General features: G+C 47.8%; 5 protein-coding genes across 16 annotated transcripts in view; 3 read left to right on the top strand and 2 right to left on the bottom strand.

Moving 5' to 3' along the window:
* LOC108048012 (MAGUK p55 subfamily member 7) overlaps window positions 1-4,009 on the top strand; it is a 67,487-nt gene extending 63,478 nt beyond the window's left edge. For all 11 annotated transcript variants that reach the window (XM_044461340.1, XM_044461337.1, XM_044461338.1 and 8 more), the window contains 6 exons: window positions 197-431; window positions 499-1,807; window positions 1,870-2,066; window positions 2,490-2,621; window positions 2,685-2,866; window positions 2,929-4,009. In XM_044461340.1, coding sequence (XP_044317275.1) covers window positions 197-431; window positions 499-1,807; window positions 1,870-2,066; window positions 2,490-2,621; window positions 2,685-2,866; window positions 2,929-3,123 — 2,250 coding nt within the window. In that variant the 3' untranslated portion in view covers window positions 3,124-4,009. The remainder of the gene's footprint in view (window positions 1-196; window positions 432-498; window positions 1,808-1,869; window positions 2,067-2,489; window positions 2,622-2,684; window positions 2,867-2,928) is intronic.
* Window positions 4,010-6,248: 2,239 nt separating this feature from the next.
* Window positions 6,249-7,041, top strand: LOC108048016 (WAS/WASL-interacting protein family member 1). The gene is given in 3 exon segments (XM_017128473.2): window positions 6,249-6,462; window positions 6,525-6,767; window positions 6,770-7,041. Coding segments are annotated over 3 exon segments (477 nt in total). The 5' UTR covers window positions 6,249-6,347; the 3' UTR covers window positions 6,889-7,041.
* Window positions 7,042-7,329: 288 nt separating this feature from the next.
* Window positions 7,330-9,528, bottom strand: LOC108048015 (C-factor). The gene is made up of 3 exons (XM_017128472.2): window positions 9,024-9,528; window positions 8,042-8,093; window positions 7,330-7,988 (listed from the first exon to the last, which is right to left on the bottom strand). The coding sequence occupies exons 1-3, from the start codon at window positions 9,147-9,149 to the stop codon at window positions 7,423-7,425; spliced, it is 744 nt and encodes a 247-aa protein (XP_016983961.1). The 5' UTR covers window positions 9,150-9,528; the 3' UTR covers window positions 7,330-7,422.
* LOC108048014 (thioredoxin reductase 1, mitochondrial) lies at window positions 8,692-14,209 on the top strand. 2 transcript variants are annotated; one of them, XM_017128471.2, is made up of 4 exons: window positions 8,692-8,880; window positions 12,269-12,614; window positions 12,686-12,912; window positions 12,982-14,209. In XM_017128471.2, exons 1-4 carry the CDS (start codon window positions 8,865-8,867, stop codon window positions 13,866-13,868), a joined length of 1,476 nt encoding a protein of 491 aa, XP_016983960.1. In that variant the 5' UTR covers window positions 8,692-8,864; the 3' UTR covers window positions 13,869-14,209. The 2 variants fall into 2 exon arrangements, with proteins under 2 accessions (XP_016983960.1, XP_016983959.1); XM_017128470.2 differs by lacking the exon at window positions 8,692-8,880 and adding an exon at window positions 9,769-10,078.
* Window positions 14,210-15,081: 872 nt separating this feature from the next.
* Window positions 15,082-18,593, bottom strand: LOC108048018 (NADH-ubiquinone oxidoreductase 75 kDa subunit, mitochondrial). The gene is made up of 6 exons (XM_017128475.2): window positions 18,500-18,593; window positions 18,111-18,298; window positions 17,713-18,044; window positions 16,142-17,168; window positions 15,593-16,078; window positions 15,082-15,527 (listed from the first exon to the last, which is right to left on the bottom strand). The coding sequence occupies exons 2-6, from the start codon at window positions 18,291-18,293 to the stop codon at window positions 15,363-15,365; spliced, it is 2,193 nt and encodes a 730-aa protein (XP_016983964.1). The 5' UTR covers window positions 18,294-18,298; window positions 18,500-18,593; the 3' UTR covers window positions 15,082-15,362.
* Between the last annotated feature and the right edge of the window lie 597 nt (window positions 18,594-19,190).

The raw sequence follows: 19,190 nt of genomic DNA, 5'->3' as shown, positions 1-19,190 counted from the left end.
GAATCTGTGGCCCCTGCTCGGGCGCCACTAATTAAATTAGCGATGGTGGCGAATGCGGATTAAGTGCGCCACTTAAAAGTCAGCGCCCAGTCGCGGTCCCCAGTTGCACATCCACTTTAAATTCCATCCCACCAACTCCCCCAATCGAACTCGTTCGCCCTCTAACCAAGCCATCCCATTTGTTGCATTCCAACAGGAGCAACTGCGCCGACGACGGGAGGAGGAGGAGCGCATAGCGCAGCAAAATGAGTTCCTGCGGAACAGTCTTCGCGGCTCCCGGAAGCTGAAGGCGCTCCAGGACACGGCCACGCCCGGAAAGGCGGTGGCCCAGCAGCAGCAGCAACAGGCAACGCAGGCCACTCAGGTGGTGGGCGTGGAGAATGAGGCGTATCTGCCCGACGAGGACCAGCCGCAGCCGGAGCAGATCGATGGTGAGTGCATGCAGTTCGCAAGCCTAAATACCAATACCTAATCCCCACTTCGTGCTCCCTTTTCCAGGCTATGGCGAGCTGATAGCGGCCCTCACCCGCCTGCAGAATCAGTTGAGCAAGAGCGGGCTGAGCACGCTGGCGGGTCGCGTCTCGGCCGCCCACAGTGTCCTGGCCAGCGCCAGTGTGGCCCATGTCCTGGCCGCCCGCACGGCTGTGCTCCAGCGACGGCGTTCCCGGCTCTCCGGCCCACTGCATCACAGTGCCCTCGGACTGCAGAAGGACATCGTGGAGCTGCTGACGCAATCGAATACGGCGGCGGCCATCGAGCTGGGCAACCTGCTGACCAGCCACGAAATGGAGGGCCTGCTCCTGGCCCACGATCGCATTGCCAACCACACGGATGGCACGCCCTCGCCCACGCCCACGCCCACTCCGGCCATCGGAGGAGGCGGTGGAGGAGGAGCGGGATCCACACTCAGTGGTCACAGCAGTCCGGTGGCAGGACCTAAGCGAAACCTCGGCATGGTGGTGCCCCCGCCCGTGGTGCCGCCACCACTGGCGCAGCGCGGAGCCATGCCACTGCCCCGCGGGGAATCCCCGCCGCCGGTTCCCATGCCACCGCTGGCCACAATGCCCATGTCCATGCCCGTATCACTGCCGATGAGTGCGTGCTTCGGCACACTGAACGATCAGAACGACAACATCCGGATCATACAGATCGAGAAGTCAACGGAGCCGCTGGGCGCCACGGTTCGCAACGAAGGCGAGGCGGTGGTCATCGGGAGGATTGTGCGCGGTGGGGCGGCGGAGAAGTCGGGACTGCTGCACGAAGGCGACGAGATCCTGGAGGTCAATGGCCAGGAGCTGCGGGGCAAGACGGTGAACGAGGTGTGCGCCCTCTTGGGCGCCATGCAGGGCACTCTGACCTTCCTGATTGTCCCAGCGGGCAGTCCACCGTCCGGCGGAGTGATGGGTGGAACCACCGGGAACACACTCTCCGGACTGGGTGGAGCACATCGCGACACTGCCGTGCTGCATGTACGGGCGCACTTCGACTACGATCCGGAGGACGATCTGTACATACCCTGCCGCGAGCTGGGCATCAGTTTCCAGAAGGGCGATGTCCTGCATGTGATCAGCCGCGAGGATCCCAACTGGTGGCAGGCGTATCGCGAGGGCGAGGAGGACCAGACCCTGGCCGGTCTCATTCCTAGTCAGTCGTTCCAGCATCAGCGCGAGACCATGAAGCTGGCCATTGCGGAGGAGGCGGGCCTGGCCCGGTCCCGGGGCAAGGACGGATCGGGCAGCAAAGGAGCCACCCTCCTTTGTGCGCGCAAGGGTCGCAAAAAGAAGAAGAAGGCCAGCTCTGAGGCGGGGTAATTAGATGGACCCTTCCCCGCAAAGAATTTATTTGTAAACGTTCTCTCCGTTCTTGTAGGTATCCCTTGTACGCCACCACGGCGCCGGATGAAACGGACCCGGAGGAGATACTCACCTACGAGGAGGTGGCCCTGTACTATCCCCGCGCCACCCACAAGCGGCCCATCGTCCTCATCGGCCCGCCCAACATTGGAAGACATGAGCTGCGCCAGCGCCTGATGGCCGACTCGGAGCGGTTCTCCGCCGCAGTGCCACGTAAGTGAAGGCTCCAGCATTGGGACTCTGGAATATCTCCACCCATTAACCGAGGAACTAGTCATGATGATGTTAAGATGGTTCTAAACGGTGCAGCAACCATGGGGCTAAATGGGTTCTGTATGCTATGTGTTTAACTCTCTTTATGTGAGCAATGCCGCTGCATCGTTTACAACCACATTTGAGTGTCCCGTCTTTAAACTTCTATGTCTGTCTCTCTTCCGCCGGGCAGTCTTCTATTTGCTGGAGGAGCGGCTCAAACCGGCCAAGATCAAGGCTCAGGTCAAGGGTAAAGGGCTGCGCTTCAGAGCCACCGAGTCCCAGAGCCATTGCTAGCCATAGGTCCCCACAAAACCCCACCCAAACCCTTTAAAAATATTAAAAACATCCCAATTAACGCCTTGGTTTTGATATTTTTATTAGACACATCACGAGCCCGCAGGGAGGGTGAAGTGCCCGGAGTCGACTACCACTTTATCACGCGTCAGGCCTTCGAGGCGGATATTCTGGCTCGCCGCTTTGTGGAGCACGGCGAATACGAGAAGGCCTACTACGGTGAGTTTGCTCGGACCAAAAATAGCCTATTCCCGAATAACATATTCTTCTCGTACGCGACAGGCACATCACTGGAGGCCATACGCACGGTGGTGGCCAGCGGCAAGATCTGTGTGCTCAACCTGCATCCGCAGAGCCTCAAGCTGCTGCGCGCCTCCGACCTCAAGCCTTATGTGGTGCTGGTGGCGCCGCCCAGTCTGGACAAGCTGCGCCAAAAGAAGCTGCGCAACGGCGAACCTTTCAAGGTGAGTTCAAATCCAGATCCGCAATTCGAGATCTAACCCGTTTGTGTATTGTTTTAAACCAGGAGGAAGAGCTCAAAGACATCATTGCCACGGCCAGGGACATGGAGGCCCGTTGGGGTCACCTATTTGATATGATCATCATCAACAACGACACGGAGCGCGCCTACCACCAGCTGCTGGCCGAGATAAACTCGCTGGAACGGGAGCCGCAATGGGTGCCCGCCCAGTGGGTGCACAACAATCGCGACGAGTCATAATGGGGTGTTGTCCATCCCCACTACATCTACTACGCCCACTTCCCCCGAGGATCCACCCGCCTACACCCCCAAAAACCCAAACTCTTTGTAAATACAATTTTCAATTGAGCCATGAAGCGGAGGGCAGGATCGATTCCAGTCCAGTAGTTCGGTTTGCCTGCCGAAGCGATTACCCCATACCCCTCCAATATTATATATATATATATATTTATACTATTCGTTGCATATATGCATTTTAGTCTTAGAGCGAAAGGTTTTTAATCGTGTGTTTCTCCCTGTTTTGAAAGCATTCCAACCTCTTTATGTATGTTCACAAAATTTGTTGTTCGATGAACCACTATTGGAGATGCCGCAGAAAAATCTAGTTATATGGAATCACCAGTTAAGTTTACAACTTTGTGAAGATTGCGCTATATGCTAGAATTAAAAAGTAATTTCAAATCATTAGTGATTTCTGTGGCATTGCCGTTTATATTTTTTTTTTTACGACTACCACTAACTTATATTGTAAACGTATTTTTTTGTTTAAACTAAGCTTGAGCACTTCCTTAATTTCAAAGGGGCAAATTGGAATTGTAAAATAACGAATGAGCGATGGAAGGAATAGGAGCCCAAAGGCCAGAATCGATTTGATAGTACCCAATAAAATGTGTAATAATACCCATAAGCGACTCCGGGTGTTCACAGAGCCAGATCCGTAGGCAGCTGTCCGATGGGAAATCCATGGATACAGATTCAAATTCAGAAACAGAAGCAGATGCAAGTGTTGCAATTACGTAATCTATTTACTTTATAAAATATTTAATATACGGATATACATACACATAAATTATAAATCGAAGCGTACTTAATACAATTAATTTTTAACAAAACGAATGCAAGAGCAAAGCGAAAAAATAAAAAAACCGTTCAAAAGAGAAACAACAAAATCAGTAAGTCATTGCCAAAAAAACAAAAAAATAACAAATAAATAAATGGGAGCTAGATGATGATGATGCGAAGATTTAGGAGAATCACTTAGAGAAACCACTCCACGAGCGATATTGTTAAAAACAAAAACGGAAACGGAAAAACAAAATATTTAGCCAAGTTTAAGCACTGTAAGATAATGGAAAAACCAATAAACGAATGCAAATAGTAAACCGGCAAGAAAATGCATTAGGCTAAGGCGTCAAAACAAACAAAGCAAACAAAACAAAAAACAAAGAATTTCCCAAGTAAATGTTGTTGTAATTAATTATTTAAACCAATTCGTCTAGAGAACAGGGAGGGCGGGAGATAACGTTGGTTTCAACTCCAACCACAACTAACTAACTAACGAACCGACATAGTTGCGATACGAAATATAACATGAATAGGAGAACTCTATAGAAATTTCATTGGAAAACCGAAGCCAGTGGCCGAAACATCCAGAATTTTATATTGAAAAACGAGTGGGTCAAGTTAAATGGCAAACTATGTTACGCAATGTTAAACACTTGAAAGATTCTAAAATGGAATGACTTCTAAATATACCTAAATATACATATACGGTCCGATCGCCAGTTCCATTTCGATCTACTTTTGGCGGATGCGGATTTGCTGCATTTTCCCGTTTTCCATTGAGTCCCCGAGATCTTATCTTATCTGGATCGCTGATGGATTCTTGGGAGTCGAAATTGTTATGTTCCCAGTCCACCGAATCGAAATCGAAATCGGAAATGGAAACGACGGGGGCTTATAAAAATGAAATTCAAAAATATTTTTTTTTGTAGGCAAGTATAAACAAAATGTGTGTGCAGTAAATCTGTTTAAGTTTTTATTTATGTATGTGTGTGGTGTAGCAAAAACTAAACTTAATACGAAACAAATACCTAAAGAAAAACAAAACGGATTACAAAATAGGCACGGTTTAATAGCCATTGTACGAAATTAACGACATTTATGAGTAACCCTAACGCAAGAATGCGGCAGAGTCAGATGAAATAACAATATTAATAATAATAAAAAAAGACAAAACAAGAAATATAAATTCATCTAGCGTTTTTCTTGGTTGATGGTTCAATAAGTGTATTTTGTTTAATTGTTTTCCGAAGGTTAAATAATACAAAAAGGGAAGCTTTTTAAAGAAAAGATTTTTTGGTAAGAAATTAAATCTAAAGATGCAGTTTTTGGTTGAAAATCAACCATTTTTTTACGCCCGAAATTGCAAATTATGCCTTGTTTATTTATTCAGTTAACACTTTTCTATTAATCGTTGTTTGTTTTCTGCAACTGACGACCTAAAATATCGAGCAATTTTTTTCCGGATTTTGATAATATAAAATATTTTCCTAATCATGAGAATTTGCGAAAATTGGTCAAAAATCAATTTTTTTAGCTGTGAATGCCACTTGATTGGAAATTTTATAACGAATTCATCGATGTATTACATTCCATTATATCCTAGGGCTTTGATTGAAACACTGAAAAATAAAGTAAATTTTCTCTGAATTTTTGACAAAATATTTTTCCTACCATTATTTTTGGCAAAAATCTGTTTAAAATAAATTTGTTTAGCTGTGAATGGCATTCCATAAAATATAGCAGATTTTTTTCGATTTTTCGCCAAACATTTTTTTTATAAGGGGTAGGCGTAATAATTTTTTTGCTAACATTTTTTTAAGATATTCTTTTTCTGTAAACGGGACTTTGTTGTTACGAATTCGACGAGGTATTCCAACATGCGACCACTATTTGCCAGGGTTTTGATTAAAAACTCGAAAAACCAAGCGGTTTTTTTCCGGATTTGGGCCAAAAATATTTGACAAGGGGAACCCCCATGATTTTATTGCGAAATATATTTTTAATGATATTATTTCTTGGAATGACACTTAATTTAAAATTGTATAACGAATTCAACGACGAATTCATAATTCGACCGGGTTTTGGCCAAAAAATCAGAACTTAAGTTCATTTTTTGAGTATTTTGTTATATATTTTATGTGATATATTATTGGAATATTCATAAATATTCAAGTACCTAGCTTAGTGTATTTTGTGGTACTCGTTTATTGTAGTTCCTAGGTAAAGTAAAAAGTACTACAAATTGTATTTAGGTACGTACCTAGGTAGAAGCATTTATGAAGTTCCCAACACTGGTCCCACGGCGTAAACAAATACGGTCATACCATACTGCATGAACTTCTGGCCAGGATCGAGCGGAGGAGCAAGCGGAGCCACAGGATCCGGATAAAGAAGTCATCATGGCACCACCACCGCCACCACTGTCAAGCAACCACCATCAACTACTGCAGCAGGCAGCTGCACCACCGCCACCGCCAACGGGGCAAAACATAGCTCCATCGGGCGCCTTCCCAGGTGAGTTTGGCGTGGTTTTCGATCAGGTGACGTCTAATCCTCTGCCCCGTTCCACCTGACAGGCTCACTGACACCCGGCTGGAACGATCCGCCACCGATATCGGCGGATGCCGTGTCCAGCAACGCGAACAATCGACGGCCACGCCTCGATCTTCGCAAGCGCGTGGCCCACCCGCTGGACGGACAGTCTGGCGGCCTGCTGGCTCCACTTACGGACGCGGCCTCACCTCGTCCCGTGGCCATGGTGCCGCCCCAGCGCCAGATCCCCTATCCCGATCCCTACAGCACGGCTGGCGGAGCAGCGGATGCGGGGGATTTGGGGTGGGACCCAATGCCAATACGATGCGACTGCCACCCCTAGCCCAGGCCATCGGCATAGATCCCTCCAAGGTGCCGGTGGCCATGGTGCCCCCACGGCAGAAATAGCACGTAGATAGCCCCAATTGAGGGCATAGGCTAGGAACTCGAAATTACTGTGGTCTCGGGCGGTTGGGAAAATCCATATTTTTCTATGTTATCCACTTAAGACACCTTACGAAATACAAACGCTAATAGAGGGCTGGAGCCCAAAAACATGAAGACTTTTATTTATCAATTTGGAAAAAGCGACACCATAAGTTTTACTAATCTTCAAAAATTGCATAATTTAAGAAGTTTAGTTGCATTTAGTAAGCATTTTATGATGGTAGCTATCAAAATGTGTCTTATTAGAAAACAACAATTTTAATTGTTGAGTTAAGTAAACCAACGCTTTGTGAAAACTAATTGTATGTTACAATTCGCAGTTTAGGAAGGAAACATATGGATTAGATTTCCGCTGCGTTTTACGAATCGTGATTTAATCTTAATAAAATTTAGACCACATAATTATTGAGGCACTCTTGGCGTTAGAGAGTTCAGTTTATTTAACAACAATTAACAAGCAGAAACAAAATGCGTATAAATAAGTTTCGGCATCCTCTACCAAGTCAATGGTGAGCCATCATAGTTGACGAATCCGCCGTTCTGCTTCTCGCCCAGCTTCCTGATCGTCTCCACAATCTGGCCAGTGCTGGTGGGCACGTCCAAGGGGGCATTGCTGCCGCCCATGTCGGTCTTCACCCAGCCAGGATGCAGACTGACGCACATGATGCGCTGCGGGAACAGATCGATGCTCAGCGACTTGGTGGCCGCATTCAGGGCCGACTTGGAGGTGCGGTACGCGTACATGCCGCCATCCGTATTCCCCTGAATCGAGCCCAGGATCGAGGACATGTTGATGATGGCGGCACGGGCCACGCCCATCGGCTGGGCCTCGTTCGCCTGGGCCGCCTTCTTCAGGAGCGGCAGGCAGGCCTTGGCCAGCATAATGGGCACGACCGTGTTGGTGTGGAGTGCGTCCAGCAGATCCTGCGACTTAGTGGCCGTTATCCTGGTCGACTTGGGCGCTATGCCAGCGTTATTGAAGAGCACATTGAGTCCCTTATCCTTGGTCACGCCCTCAATGTCGGCGATTAGCTTGTCATAGGCCTCAAAGTTCCTCAGATCTGCAGATTTATTTGCATAAGTTATTTGCATTTGATGGAGTCAGCATACTTACCAATCTCAAAGATATGGATGTTGGAGTGCTGCTTGGCCAGATCCTCCAGTTCCTGTGGGTGGAAAAGGGTTAAAGGTTTATTATAATTGCTAGAAATTTACCATAAATTGACCCGACACTAGAAAAGACACGTTTTAAGCGGTTTTAAATTGCTAAAATCATCTTTTCACTTTTAAAAGGCAGGAGAAACTTAAGAACAACGGGTCAGAAAATTAACCAAAAATAAAAAGATACATTTTAATGCAGATAATTGAGAATTAAATCATACGCTTGGTACTTTGAAATCAGGGCCTTAAAATTGCAGTTTTGGGTCACCAAAGTCAGCAAATTTGGTAAAAAAAAAATAGATTTAAATAATTTAAATTCAGATTATAAGATTATTAAATCGGCCTTAAATTGGTCAAGTTATAGGCTTCTTTTTAAATTTTGTGCCTAGCTACAAAGGTATAAATGTAACAAATAACTGTACCCAAAAATCGAAAGCGAAATTTAAATGCAGATATTTAGAGAATAATCGGTATCGAAACTTCCGCTCCGTTACCAGCTGGTATATTTTGTGGTATTTGCGAAGTGACCGTTTATGGTGTTTTAAATTTTTTTGGTATATTTCCGCGGTCACACCAGACGGAACATACAAAAGCTATTGCAAAACTTATCTCCGCTTATTCGTTTCGTGCTTTCGCGAGTGTTTAGCCGCTAAAACACGCTCAGTTGAACCGCAGCAACAGCTTTTCCACTTCCGCGTTGCCGCAACATTACCTATCCACCGTTCATCCTTGTTTTCGGTCTTATTTACCTGGAGAGACTGCCACAAACTCAGATAATGGCGCCCGTGCAAGGTGAGTTTTCGATCGAAAGGCGGGAATTAGCGGGGCATTATTAAGTGGTTCTTGCGGATTGTTCGCGTAGTTTCTAGTTTCTGGGGGAATGTGAGTCATCTAACCGGCTACTGGACCGTCTACCAAAAAAAAAGACCCCTTACCGTGGCCTGTGCGCGATTCCGGCAAGTGGTGAACAGATGCTGCGGCGGCTGGGGAAGATTCACCAGGGCCCTGACCAGTCCCAGACCCAGTCCCCGGTTGCAGCCGGTTATCAGGATGGAGTTCATGTTTCTTCTCCGGTTTCTGCGTTCCTGCGATCCAAGTTTCTCCGACAAATCGTCAAAATCTAATCGCGCACTTGAGATAAAAGCCCAAACTAATTAAGCAGTGAGGTGCAATAAAGGGCGGTATTGGATTGTTCCGTCTGTTGATTTCACCAGATCTCTCCGTGCTTATCGCCCGACTAAATTGCCGTAACACAAGCGTAGAAACAAAATCAGGCGTAGAAATAATTTGACGGCCGGCTGCGGGCAGTGTTGCCAACCATCCGCAAGTTATCGATACTGCGCATTGCTAAACGAGCGTCCAATTAGAAACGTTTTAAATTTCTTATTGGACTATTTCGGCAAAACTGTTGCCTTCCCCATCTGCCAATTGGCATTTTGCAATTTTCCAATTCTTATTCCTCTGCCAATCCTCTTTGCCCACCGCTTTCGCATCTGCGCCGCTATCTTTTCTCTCTGCTTCTGTTACGTAGCCTTTTATCGGCGCGTCTGCCTGCCCACCGCATTCGCAGCATTCCCGCAAAGACCAGCGACGTGTTTGTGTTGTGTTCCTCCGTCTTTTTGTGCCCTTTCGCGAAAGTTTATTCCAGCCAAGCCAATTATTGGAAAGGGGTAGAGAAGGGGAGCTGCCAAGATGAACTTGTGCAACTCGAGACTCTCCGTTACATTCGTGCGGCAGTGCTCGACGATTTTTACGTCTAGCATACTACAAAACAAGTGCTCCTCGATAAACGGCCGTGTCAGTAGTTGTTCCAGTAGTTTCAGTGCACATCGAACCATGAGCTCGGGACACCGAGGATCACGCGATAGTTCTGGAAGTCCAGGGCCGGCTGGAGCGGCGGGGGTTGGCGGTGCGCCCCCCTTCCAGCATCCCCATTGCGACCGGGCTGCCATGTACGAACAACCGGTGCGGAAGATGAGGACCAAAGGAGGTGAGCCGATATCGATTGCCGACGATCCACATTGGCAACGCGGTCGATAGTTGTTGGGTTTCCACAAGTGTGCGGTGTGATTTTGCTGTTTTTGTGGGCTTCTTGTGTTAACCCGCCGCCATTATTATGCAATAACCATTACTTTGCTCCCTTGGCTTATCGGGTTTCTACCTGCGGCACGTATTCGCAAAGGTTTTATGCCGGCATTTACTTCACATTTGCAACGTCATCGTCAATCGTCATCGCACCCAGTCCAACTGGAATTACAGTCGGGGTCGCATTGTTAGCACTTCCTTATCATGCTCAAGTACATGATTTGTGCTCTTGTCTTGGGCGCTAAAAAGGGCGCATCTTCTAAGTATAATGGTCAACAAAGTTCTGACTCACTCATTTCATACTTCCTGTTTTTTAATATCTTGATGAAATAATGCATAAAACCCATTAGTCACTATTAATATTTAGAGATTAACATATACTATTCATTTTTGTACAGCTCTCTAACGCATAGTTTAATTTTTCAAGGAAAATCGGGGCTTTAACCAAACTAGTAATAAAAATAACATTTAATTTCAACACTTCAAAAATGCAATCATAAGTTAGGTTTTTATGGTTGTATTATTATTATTATTATTTGTATTAGTATTGTACTATTTAAAAATAATTTAAAACTTTCTACATCTGTTTCTCCCCTAAAATAGTTCAAAAATATACAATATCTTCTTTCAAATACAAAATATAATCTTTATTTGTTAAATATCATTGGCATATATTTATGTGCTAATAAACATATTGATTGGCTATTCATTTATATATATTTTAACAGCGCAAGATCAAGTTTTCTTGCTGAATAAATAATTGCCCAATCCATCTTCATGTCAAAGCTTTTACCACTCGAAACAGCAAAGAAAATTGTATAAATAAATATAAATTGCATTTAGCAGTATGATAGATTTGTTAGTGCCCCAATATGCATATGTGTCGTAATTTCGTTAGATGCTCTCGAACTACCTTTGCGGATTGTTCGAGAATCGCTTTATAGGGTGCCCGTGCCCATGATGATTTCACCATATCTGAATCCGTATCTGTATCTGTATCTGCCTGGCAAGCAGGAATCTTTCGTACTTGCAGCGTATAGCTCCGTCATCGTCATCGTCATTTAATTCCGCAATTAAATGCAGCGTGACGACAATTGTTTATATCGCACGATTTTCCGATTGCCTGGATTTCTGGGCGGGAGCAGGCAAACACAAGTGGGCGGACGGGGGCGTGTTCCAGCCGATAAGGACTGGTGTTGCCAACTAGTTTTGGGGCGTAACCATGGCAAAATCCAGCGAGTCAAAGCAAACCAATGGGCGTAAGGGCGTGGGTGGACAGGGGGCGTGGTCGGCGGCCATGTCGCCAGATGATTGCTCCAGTTTGATTCGAACCCTCTGACCCAGTGGCATGTGGCACTTGGCACCGCTATCGCTATCGCCACCTGGCATCTCTAGAAAGCGCTTCCTGCCGGCGGAAAAAAAAGGAGGCCCAGATTGCAAGGTGCAGGTGCTGATTGCGGATTACAGTTGGCCATACAGTCTTGGTCCCCGTCTCGGTCTGGATGCATCTGTTCGAGTTTGTGCCCGCTTCCCAGCTGGTCGAGGGTGAACCGCGCCACCGGAGGAGCATCTACCGATCCGCCTATCTGGACATACGACTGCGCGAGGAGTTCGTCAAAGGCAGGAATGGGTCATGATTAATAATCAGCCATCGTTAAAAGATAGTAGTTGTAGAGCAAAGAACTTGGGAAGTTAAAAAGTCTGGATTGTGACATGATTACCTATCAGTGATAAGCTTTCAAAACTAAACTAGATACGGGTTAAGCAGCAAATAACAAGTAATAACCATCTTAGTGTCTAGCAGTGATAAGGGTTTGAGGACACTTTAGGTGTGCGTGAGCGAACAAATGGAAGTATGGGTAATCCCCAAAAAGTCATGTTATGACTTCCTAATAACAGAATTTTCTAAAAAGTGGCCTAGATATTTTCTTAACCTCTTTATGCTGCTTTCGAAATGGTATACCTCAAAAAAATATGGTTTAGATGTCTTGTGACCTGCATAAAATGTTTGATTTTAGGTTTTAACCAATTCAATTATGGATATATACCCCAAAAACCATTCGAGTAATCACCCAATCCCTTCTATATCTTGCAGGAACCTACGACTACGATCTAATTGTGATTGGCGGCGGATCAGCTGGTCTGGCCTGCGCCAAGGAGGCCGTGCTCAATGGAGCCCGTGTGGCCTGCCTGGACTACGTGAAGCCCACGCCCACTCTGGGCACCAAATGGGGCGTTGGCGGCACCTGCGTGAATGTGGGCTGCATCCCCAAGAAGCTGATGCACCAGGCCTCGCTCCTGGGCGAGGCTGTCCATGAGGCTGCCGCCTACGGCTGGAACGTGGACGACAAGATCAAGCCCGACTGGAACAAACTGGTGCAGTCGGTACAGAACCACATCAAGTCCGTCAACTGGGTGACCCGTGTGGATCTGCGCGACAAGTAAGTGTGGCACAGGCTCTGATTAAGAATCTCTATTAACTATACGACACGGTCTTTCTTTTCCCCTTAAGGAAAGTGGAGTACATCAATGGACTGGGCTCATTTGTGGACTCGCACACCATGCTGGCCAAGCTGAAGAGCGGCGAGCGCACAATCACCGCCCAGACCTTCGTCATCGCAGTGGGCGGCCGTCCCCGCTATCCGGACATTCCCGGAGCCGTGGAGCACGGCATCACAAGCGACGATCTGTTCAGTTTGGATCGCGAACCCGGCAAGACCTTGGTTGTGGGTGCTGGCTGTAAGTGGCAGCTTTAATTGTAACTTGCAACCCATTTCACCGATTCTCTTCTCTTCCCATCCCATCCAGACATCGGCCTGGAGTGCGCCGGATTCCTGAAGGGTCTCGGCTACGAGCCCACCGTGATGGTGCGCTCCATTGTGCTGCGCGGCTTCGACCAGCAGATGGCCGAGCTGGTGGCCTCCTCGATGGAGGAGCGCGGCATTCCCTTCCTGCGCAAATCGGTGCCGCTGTCCGTTGAGAAGCAGGATGACGGCAAGCTGCTGGTCAAGTACCAGAACACTGAGACTGGCGAGGAGGCTGAGGAGCTTTTCGACACCGTGCTGTGGGCCATCGGCCGCAAGGGTCTTGTGGACGATCTGAACCTGCCCAATGCCGGCGTCAGCGTGCAGAAGGACAAGATTCCAGTGGACTCGCAGGAGGCCACCAACGTTGCGAACATCTACGCCGTCGGCGACATCATCTACGGCAAGCCGGAGCTGACGCCCGTGGCCGTGCTGGCTGGTCGTCTGCTGGCCCGCCGCCTGTACGGAGGAGCCACCCAGCGCATGGACTACAACGATGTGGCCACCACCGTGTTCACACCCCTGGAGTACGCCTGTGTGGGCCTCAGCGAGGAGGACGCCGTGAAGCAGTACGGAGCCGATGAGGTGGAGGTCTTCCACGGCTACTACAAGCCCACGGAGTTCTTCATTCCCCAGAAGAGCGTGCGCTACTGCTACTTGAAGGCGGTGGCTGAGCGCCATGGCGACCAACGCGTCTACGGACTGCACTACCTCGGACCCGTTGCCGGTGAGGTGATCCAGGGATTCGCTGCCGCCCTGAAGTCCGGCCTGACCATCAACACGCTGATCAACACCGTGGGCATTCACCCCACAACCGCCGAAGAGTTCACCCGGCTGAGCATCACCAAGCGCTCCGGATTGGACCCCACACCGGCCAGCTGCTGCAGCTAAGCGGGATCGCAGCTCCGCCGCCTGGGACGCCGTCGAAACCCGCTCCTCCACCCGATCACCTCGATGAATGGTTGTTGCCGCGGCCCAGCGATCGAAGAGTTCAACAGTTCCGTTTCCGTTTCCACTAACTTACACAAATAACAACAAGCTCTGCGCAAGGGAGGGACACTGGGCAGCGATGACGGGCGGGACTCCAGTGGATTTCCCCGCGCAACCAGCCCATCCCACGACTGCTGCGCCGCCGACATGCACTCAAAATTTTGAATTTGTTTAAATCTGTGAAATTAACCATGAAATGCCCTAAATGTATGGTTGAAAAATACAATTTTTCACCCACAAAACTGTGTTCTGTATTTATTGAATGCTTTTTATGTAAGCGATCTGTCTCTTTTGACTGGTTTTATGAGATTTTTTTTCATCTAAAATTTTTAAAAACAATTTGATTATATGATTATTACAGCCATCGTTGAGTTCTGATAACCTTTCCGCATATCTAATTTTTACTCCACCCGATATTCAATTAGCCTACACATTTATTAGCCATGCAAATGGTAATTGCAGTTTGACGTGGCTTAACTGAAATCGCTTACGTCCAATATCCAATTTAGTCCTGTAAACTGAAAGCTTGTGGGCCACTACCCAATTATAGACTAATTCTAAATGCAGTTTCGGTGCCTGACCCACAAGGCCACTAATCACCTGAGAATGATGGCACCCTGGAGAAATACCTGTGGGAGACAATGCACACAATAAATGTGGAAAACTTCAAGGCTGTTTTTCAAGGGCATTGCGTGAAAAATGGTAATAAAAAGTTCATTATATCCACAAATGTTAGAAGCAATCTGACGCATATTTACAACATTAATGAGCTCAGCTTAAGTTATAAAAATTCGTACAGAAAATCAAATTGGAAATAAATAAAAGGGCTCCCCGACTAAACATTAAAGAGGCGGATTAAAATAGGAATGTTTGATGTGATTAAGAAATATATGTCTTAAGGAAATCAAGACTTATCAACAATCCAATTCAACAGTTATTATAATTAAAGGCATTCACTGTCTTTTCATATGGTACACTTATTATTTTAGAACGCAGTATAAACACAAAATCATTATCTTTAACATGGAACAAAGTGAGATGGCGATACAATGGACTAAGCGAGTTGGAATTGATTTACATGTTGTGTGGATTCCCAGCCAGTTAGAAATCTCGGTTGATATTTTCTATTACATTTTTATTTTGGTTTTCCTATTTTTCGTATTGAATAACTCCTTTGTTTCGAACAACTTCAAAGACATTTTCATTTACAACTGCCCCAGCGCGGGCGCCGCCGCAGCAGCTGATCCTGCTCCCCATCCCGCACCTCCGCTGGCTCATCCTGCTGTCTTTGTGTCCGTTAGTAATTGGGGAAGTGGCGGGGCAAAAGGTCGAAGAGCAGAGTTAAAAAAAAACATTAATTATTCATTAGTTTAAATCAGACGCGAGGGTGGACGCCTAGATGGCCACGCTTTGCTTGGCCTCGTTCTCCCGCTGCTGCTTGTTGACTGCCGATATGCACTTGGCCATGGTGGGCGAGGCGCGCGAAATGGCGTCGGTCATGAAGTAGTCGCGCAGCTCCTTTAGCTTTATATCGATGGCTCCACCGCCGATAGATTTGCTCTGCAAGCAGGGTGGAATTAGCAGGATATTCAAGATTGAGGAAAGAAGAACCCCGAGTAACTTACAGCACCCGCTGCACCAGCCTCGCCGGCTGCCTCCAATTGTCCCAGACGCGTCAGATGCGGCGCCACATCCTCCAGACGGTTGCGCAGCTCGTCTAGGTTGTCGTACGGCAGCGGCTTGCCCACCACCTCGGATAGAGCGCGCAGGATCTTCCAGTCCTCGCGGGCCATGCCCGGTGGCGAAACGCCGGGAAGTGTCTGCTGTGGCCTGCCCTCAGTGTTCACGTAGATGGCCTGCTTTTCTGTGTAGGCGGCACCTGGGAGCACGGCATCGGCAATTGAGGCCCCGTTGTCACCGTGCGATCCGATGTAGACCACGAAGCAGTCCTTGGGCAGCTGCTCGCGGGTCACCTTGCCGGCGTCGGCGTTTAGGAGGAACAGCACCTTGGGCTGGGCCTTCACGGCGGTCTGTGCTCCGGCCTTGTAGCCCACATCGAAGGCGCCCACCTGGGCGGCGTTGGTCTGCAGCACGTTGAAGGGATTCCAGTTCTGCAAGCGACAAGGGTTTTAGCCAACCAGATTGACAAATGGACTGAGGGGCAGCAGACTTACCGGCTTCTTCAGCTTCTTGCAGTACTCGGCAACGGTGGCGTGGATGGCGGCGCCATCGGCACGCTCCAACAGATCGGCACCAATTATGATAGCCGGCTTCTTGGCGCCCTCCAGAACCTTGGAGAAAGCATGCCCTCCGGAGCACACGTCCTTGACCAAGGCAGCATCGGCTCCGAGGTTCTCGTGGTCGTAGGACAGGTCAATCTTGGGTCCAATCGAGGCAATCTGCAGTTCGTTGTGCACGTAAGCCTTGCGCAGACGGGTGTTGACCAAAGGAGCCTCGTAGCGGGGATTGGTACCGACCAGGAGGACGGCGTCGGCCTCCTCCAGTCCAGCGATGGTGCTGTTCAACAGGTAATTGGCACGGGAATCGGTGCCGCCCTGGATGAAGCCCTGCTCTGTGGTGACCACTTCGCTGCCCAAACGGTTCAGCAGATCCTTGAGAGCCAATTGAGCCTCGAGATCGGCCAGCTGGCCGGAAATACCGGCAATCTGTCCTCCGGCCGCCTTGACAGCCTTGGCCACGGCGATGAGGGCGCCCTCCCACTCCACGGCCTGCAGTTCGCCGTTGGGCATGCGCACCATGGGGGCCACCAGGCGCTGTCGCTTCAGACCGTCGCAGGCGAAGCGCGCCTTGTCGGCCAGCCACTCCTCGTTGACGTCCTCGTTCTCACGCGGCAGGATGCGCAGCACCTCGTTGGTGCGGGTGCTGACCACAATGTTGCTGCCCACGGCATCCAGCACATCGATGCTGCTCACCTTCCGGATCTCCCAGGGACGGGCCACGAAGCTGTAGGGCTTGTTGGTCAGAGCTCCCACGGGGCACAGGTCGATCACGTTGCCGGAGAGTTCGGTGAGGAAGAGCTTCTCCACGTAGGTGCCGATCTGCATGTCGTTGCCGCGGCCGGTGGTGCCCAGATCATCCACGCCGGCGATCTCGGAGGCGAAGCGCACACAGCGGGTGCAATGGATGCAGCGCGTCATGATGGTCTTCACCAGAGGTCCGATGTCCTTGTCCTCCACAGCTCTGCAGGGACAAAGTAAGGGTATCAGATATTTGTATTTTCATCTTGTATCAAAAAGTTTAAGGATCGGAAAGGTTAAAGATTTAAATTCGGAGATGATATCATTATTAATGGTGTTGGCTTGGCTTTTAAATATAAGTGTATCATATTAAAGTTATCTTGCAGGTTCAAAATGGTTTAGGGAATATAATGAATCAAAAAATTAAGTATTAAACTTGATTTGTTTGATACGATTTAGATTTAGATTTTCGGTTCATGTCTTAAAGTACAAATCGCAATGAAATCGTAAATATTGTTCAGTATCTAGCAGGTTTGAAAACGATTACGTATTAAAAAATCTTAGATGTTGCATTACAGATAATAGTTTAAGTGAAAATAATATTATTCTTCTAAGCTGATGCGTGTTTTGACCCTTAGCACAATATTTAACTTTTTTTTAGCATGCTTAAACGATATTAAGGATCGAAAGGATAATGAATCAAAGATCGATAGCTATAAAAGCGTGGATTCCTCGACTTGAGGCACTTCCAAATGCGTTTTCCCTACCGCTTGCCGGTGTAGTTGATGTCCGTGAAGCGCGAGCGGTCGGATCCGAAGGCCATGGCCTGATCCTGCAGGTCGCACTCGCCGCCCTGGTCGCAGATGGGGCAGTCCAGCGGATGGTTCATCAGCAGGAACTCCATGACGCCCTCGCGCGCCTTCCGGGTCAGATCGGAGTTGGTCTTGATGCGCCAGCCCTTCATCACAGGCATGGCGCAGGCGGCCACTGGCTTGGGACTCTTCTCCACCTCCACGAGGCACATCCTGCAGTTTCCGGCGACGGCCAGACGCTCGTGGTAGCAGAATCTGGGAATCTCCACGCCGATTTGGGCAGCGGCCTAGGGAATGAGCACATAACAAAGGATTAGAGACGCATTCCGGAGGCAAGCAGCTTCAAGTCCCACCTGCAGCACGGTGGTGCCGGGTGCCACCTGCACGGGAATGTCGTCCACAAAGACCTCGATCTTCTCGGGCGCCTTCGCCGGTGTCTGGGCCACCATGGCGCTGGTGCGCACCGCCCGGCTGGCCATCTGATGTGTGGGCGAGCCCAGAGCGCCCAGCGCCTTGACTAGCGGTGCCCGTATCATATTTTCTGCAGCAAAATAGTAACCAAAATTCAGTTGCAATCGGAGGAGCCAAAGAAATTACATAAGTGGAGGGTACGCTGCCAGCAGTTCCCGAATATCGATTGTTGCCACTTTGCGAGCTTTTCCGCAGGCTGTTGCCCCACTTTGGCACCACTTGCCACTCGGTTTAGTGGCCTTAAAAGCCCCAAAAGTGGACGAAAACCTACCGAAATGCTGGAAAATATTCCTGTGAGCTCTTAATGCGGAGACAACTTTTTTTTATCGGTTTGCTTTGACAGTCGGCCGCGTTGCCAACTGCCGCGTTGACAGCTGACCCGCCGCGCTTATTTATCGGTTAATTAAATTATTTTATAATTAGTAACTAATTTACTGTTTAAGTCAGATTTTGATCGTTAAAAGACCTCTAAAGCCACCTTTTTATGTTATGAAAATCTGTTTATACATAAACCCACTATTTTATTACGTGTTTTTATTTACTAAGAGTGGTTGGCAACGCGCCTGAAACAGCTGTTTGTATTTTGTTTGGCCATTCACACGACAACGCGGTCATTCAAATTCAAATCACAAATTAAAGATGGCGCTCAAAAATTCAAAAAGCTTCAATTTCAGAATATTCTTAATATTATTATTAATTAATGTTGTTTTTAACGTTAAAGGGCGTATAAATTATATAAAAATAAATTTTGTAATGTTTCTTGGCTCGTTCTTAGCATAACAATTATTTCAAATTTCGCAAAAAGTTTTTTGATCACAATTTTTCGTATTTTAAATGCAGATTGAGTGTCGTGATTATTAAACTGTCAAGCATTTCAACTTTTAACGACTTAATTTACAACCGAAGAACATAACCATTACGGTTTTATAAATTTACAAAATGATGTTTCGACAAAATTTATA

The sequence above is a fragment of the Drosophila rhopaloa genome, unplaced genomic scaffold (genome assembly GCF_018152115.1).
Source record: "Drosophila rhopaloa isolate 14029-0021.01 unplaced genomic scaffold, ASM1815211v1 contig_3, whole genome shotgun sequence".
NCBI classification, from domain to species: Eukaryota; Metazoa; Arthropoda; class Insecta; order Diptera; family Drosophilidae; genus Drosophila; species Drosophila rhopaloa.
This window is presented reverse-complemented; position numbering and strand designations above follow the sequence as displayed.

What these genes read in the sequence shown, in the direction of transcription:
- LOC108048015 (XM_017128472.2), bottom strand. Translation starts at nt 9,149, where the DNA reads ATGAACTCCATCCTGATAACCGGCTGCAACCGGGGACTGGGTCTGGGA. An exon ending in GGAATCGCGCACAGGCCACG is followed by an intron (nt 8,094 to 9,023) that starts GTAAGGGGTCTT and finishes TTCCACCCACAG; the next exon opens with GAACTGGAGGATCTGGCCAA. An exon ending in CATCCATATCTTTGAGATTG is followed by an intron (nt 7,989 to 8,041) that starts GTAAGTATGCTG and finishes ATAAATCTGCAG; the next exon opens with ATCTGAGGAACTTTGAGGCC.
- LOC108048018 (XM_017128475.2), bottom strand. Translation starts at nt 18,293, where the DNA reads ATGATACGGGCACCGCTAGTCAAGGCGCTGGGCGCTCTGGGCTCGCCC. An exon ending in GCAAGAAGCTGAAGAAGCCG is followed by an intron (nt 16,079 to 16,141) that starts GTAAGTCTGCTG and finishes TGTCGCTTGCAG; the next exon opens with AACTGGAATCCCTTCAACGT. An exon ending in AGGCTGGTGCAGCGGGTGCT is followed by an intron (nt 15,528 to 15,592) that starts GTAAGTTACTCG and finishes CCCTGCTTGCAG; the next exon opens with AGCAAATCTATCGGCGGTGG.
- LOC108048014 (XM_017128470.2), top strand. Translation starts at nt 9,781, where the DNA reads ATGAACTTGTGCAACTCGAGACTCTCCGTTACATTCGTGCGGCAGTGC. An exon ending in GAAGATGAGGACCAAAGGAG is followed by an intron (nt 10,079 to 12,268) that starts GTGAGCCGATAT and finishes TATATCTTGCAG; the next exon opens with GAACCTACGACTACGATCTA. An exon ending in CTTGGTTGTGGGTGCTGGCT is followed by an intron (nt 12,913 to 12,981) that starts GTAAGTGGCAGC and finishes CATCCCATCCAG; the next exon opens with ACATCGGCCTGGAGTGCGCC.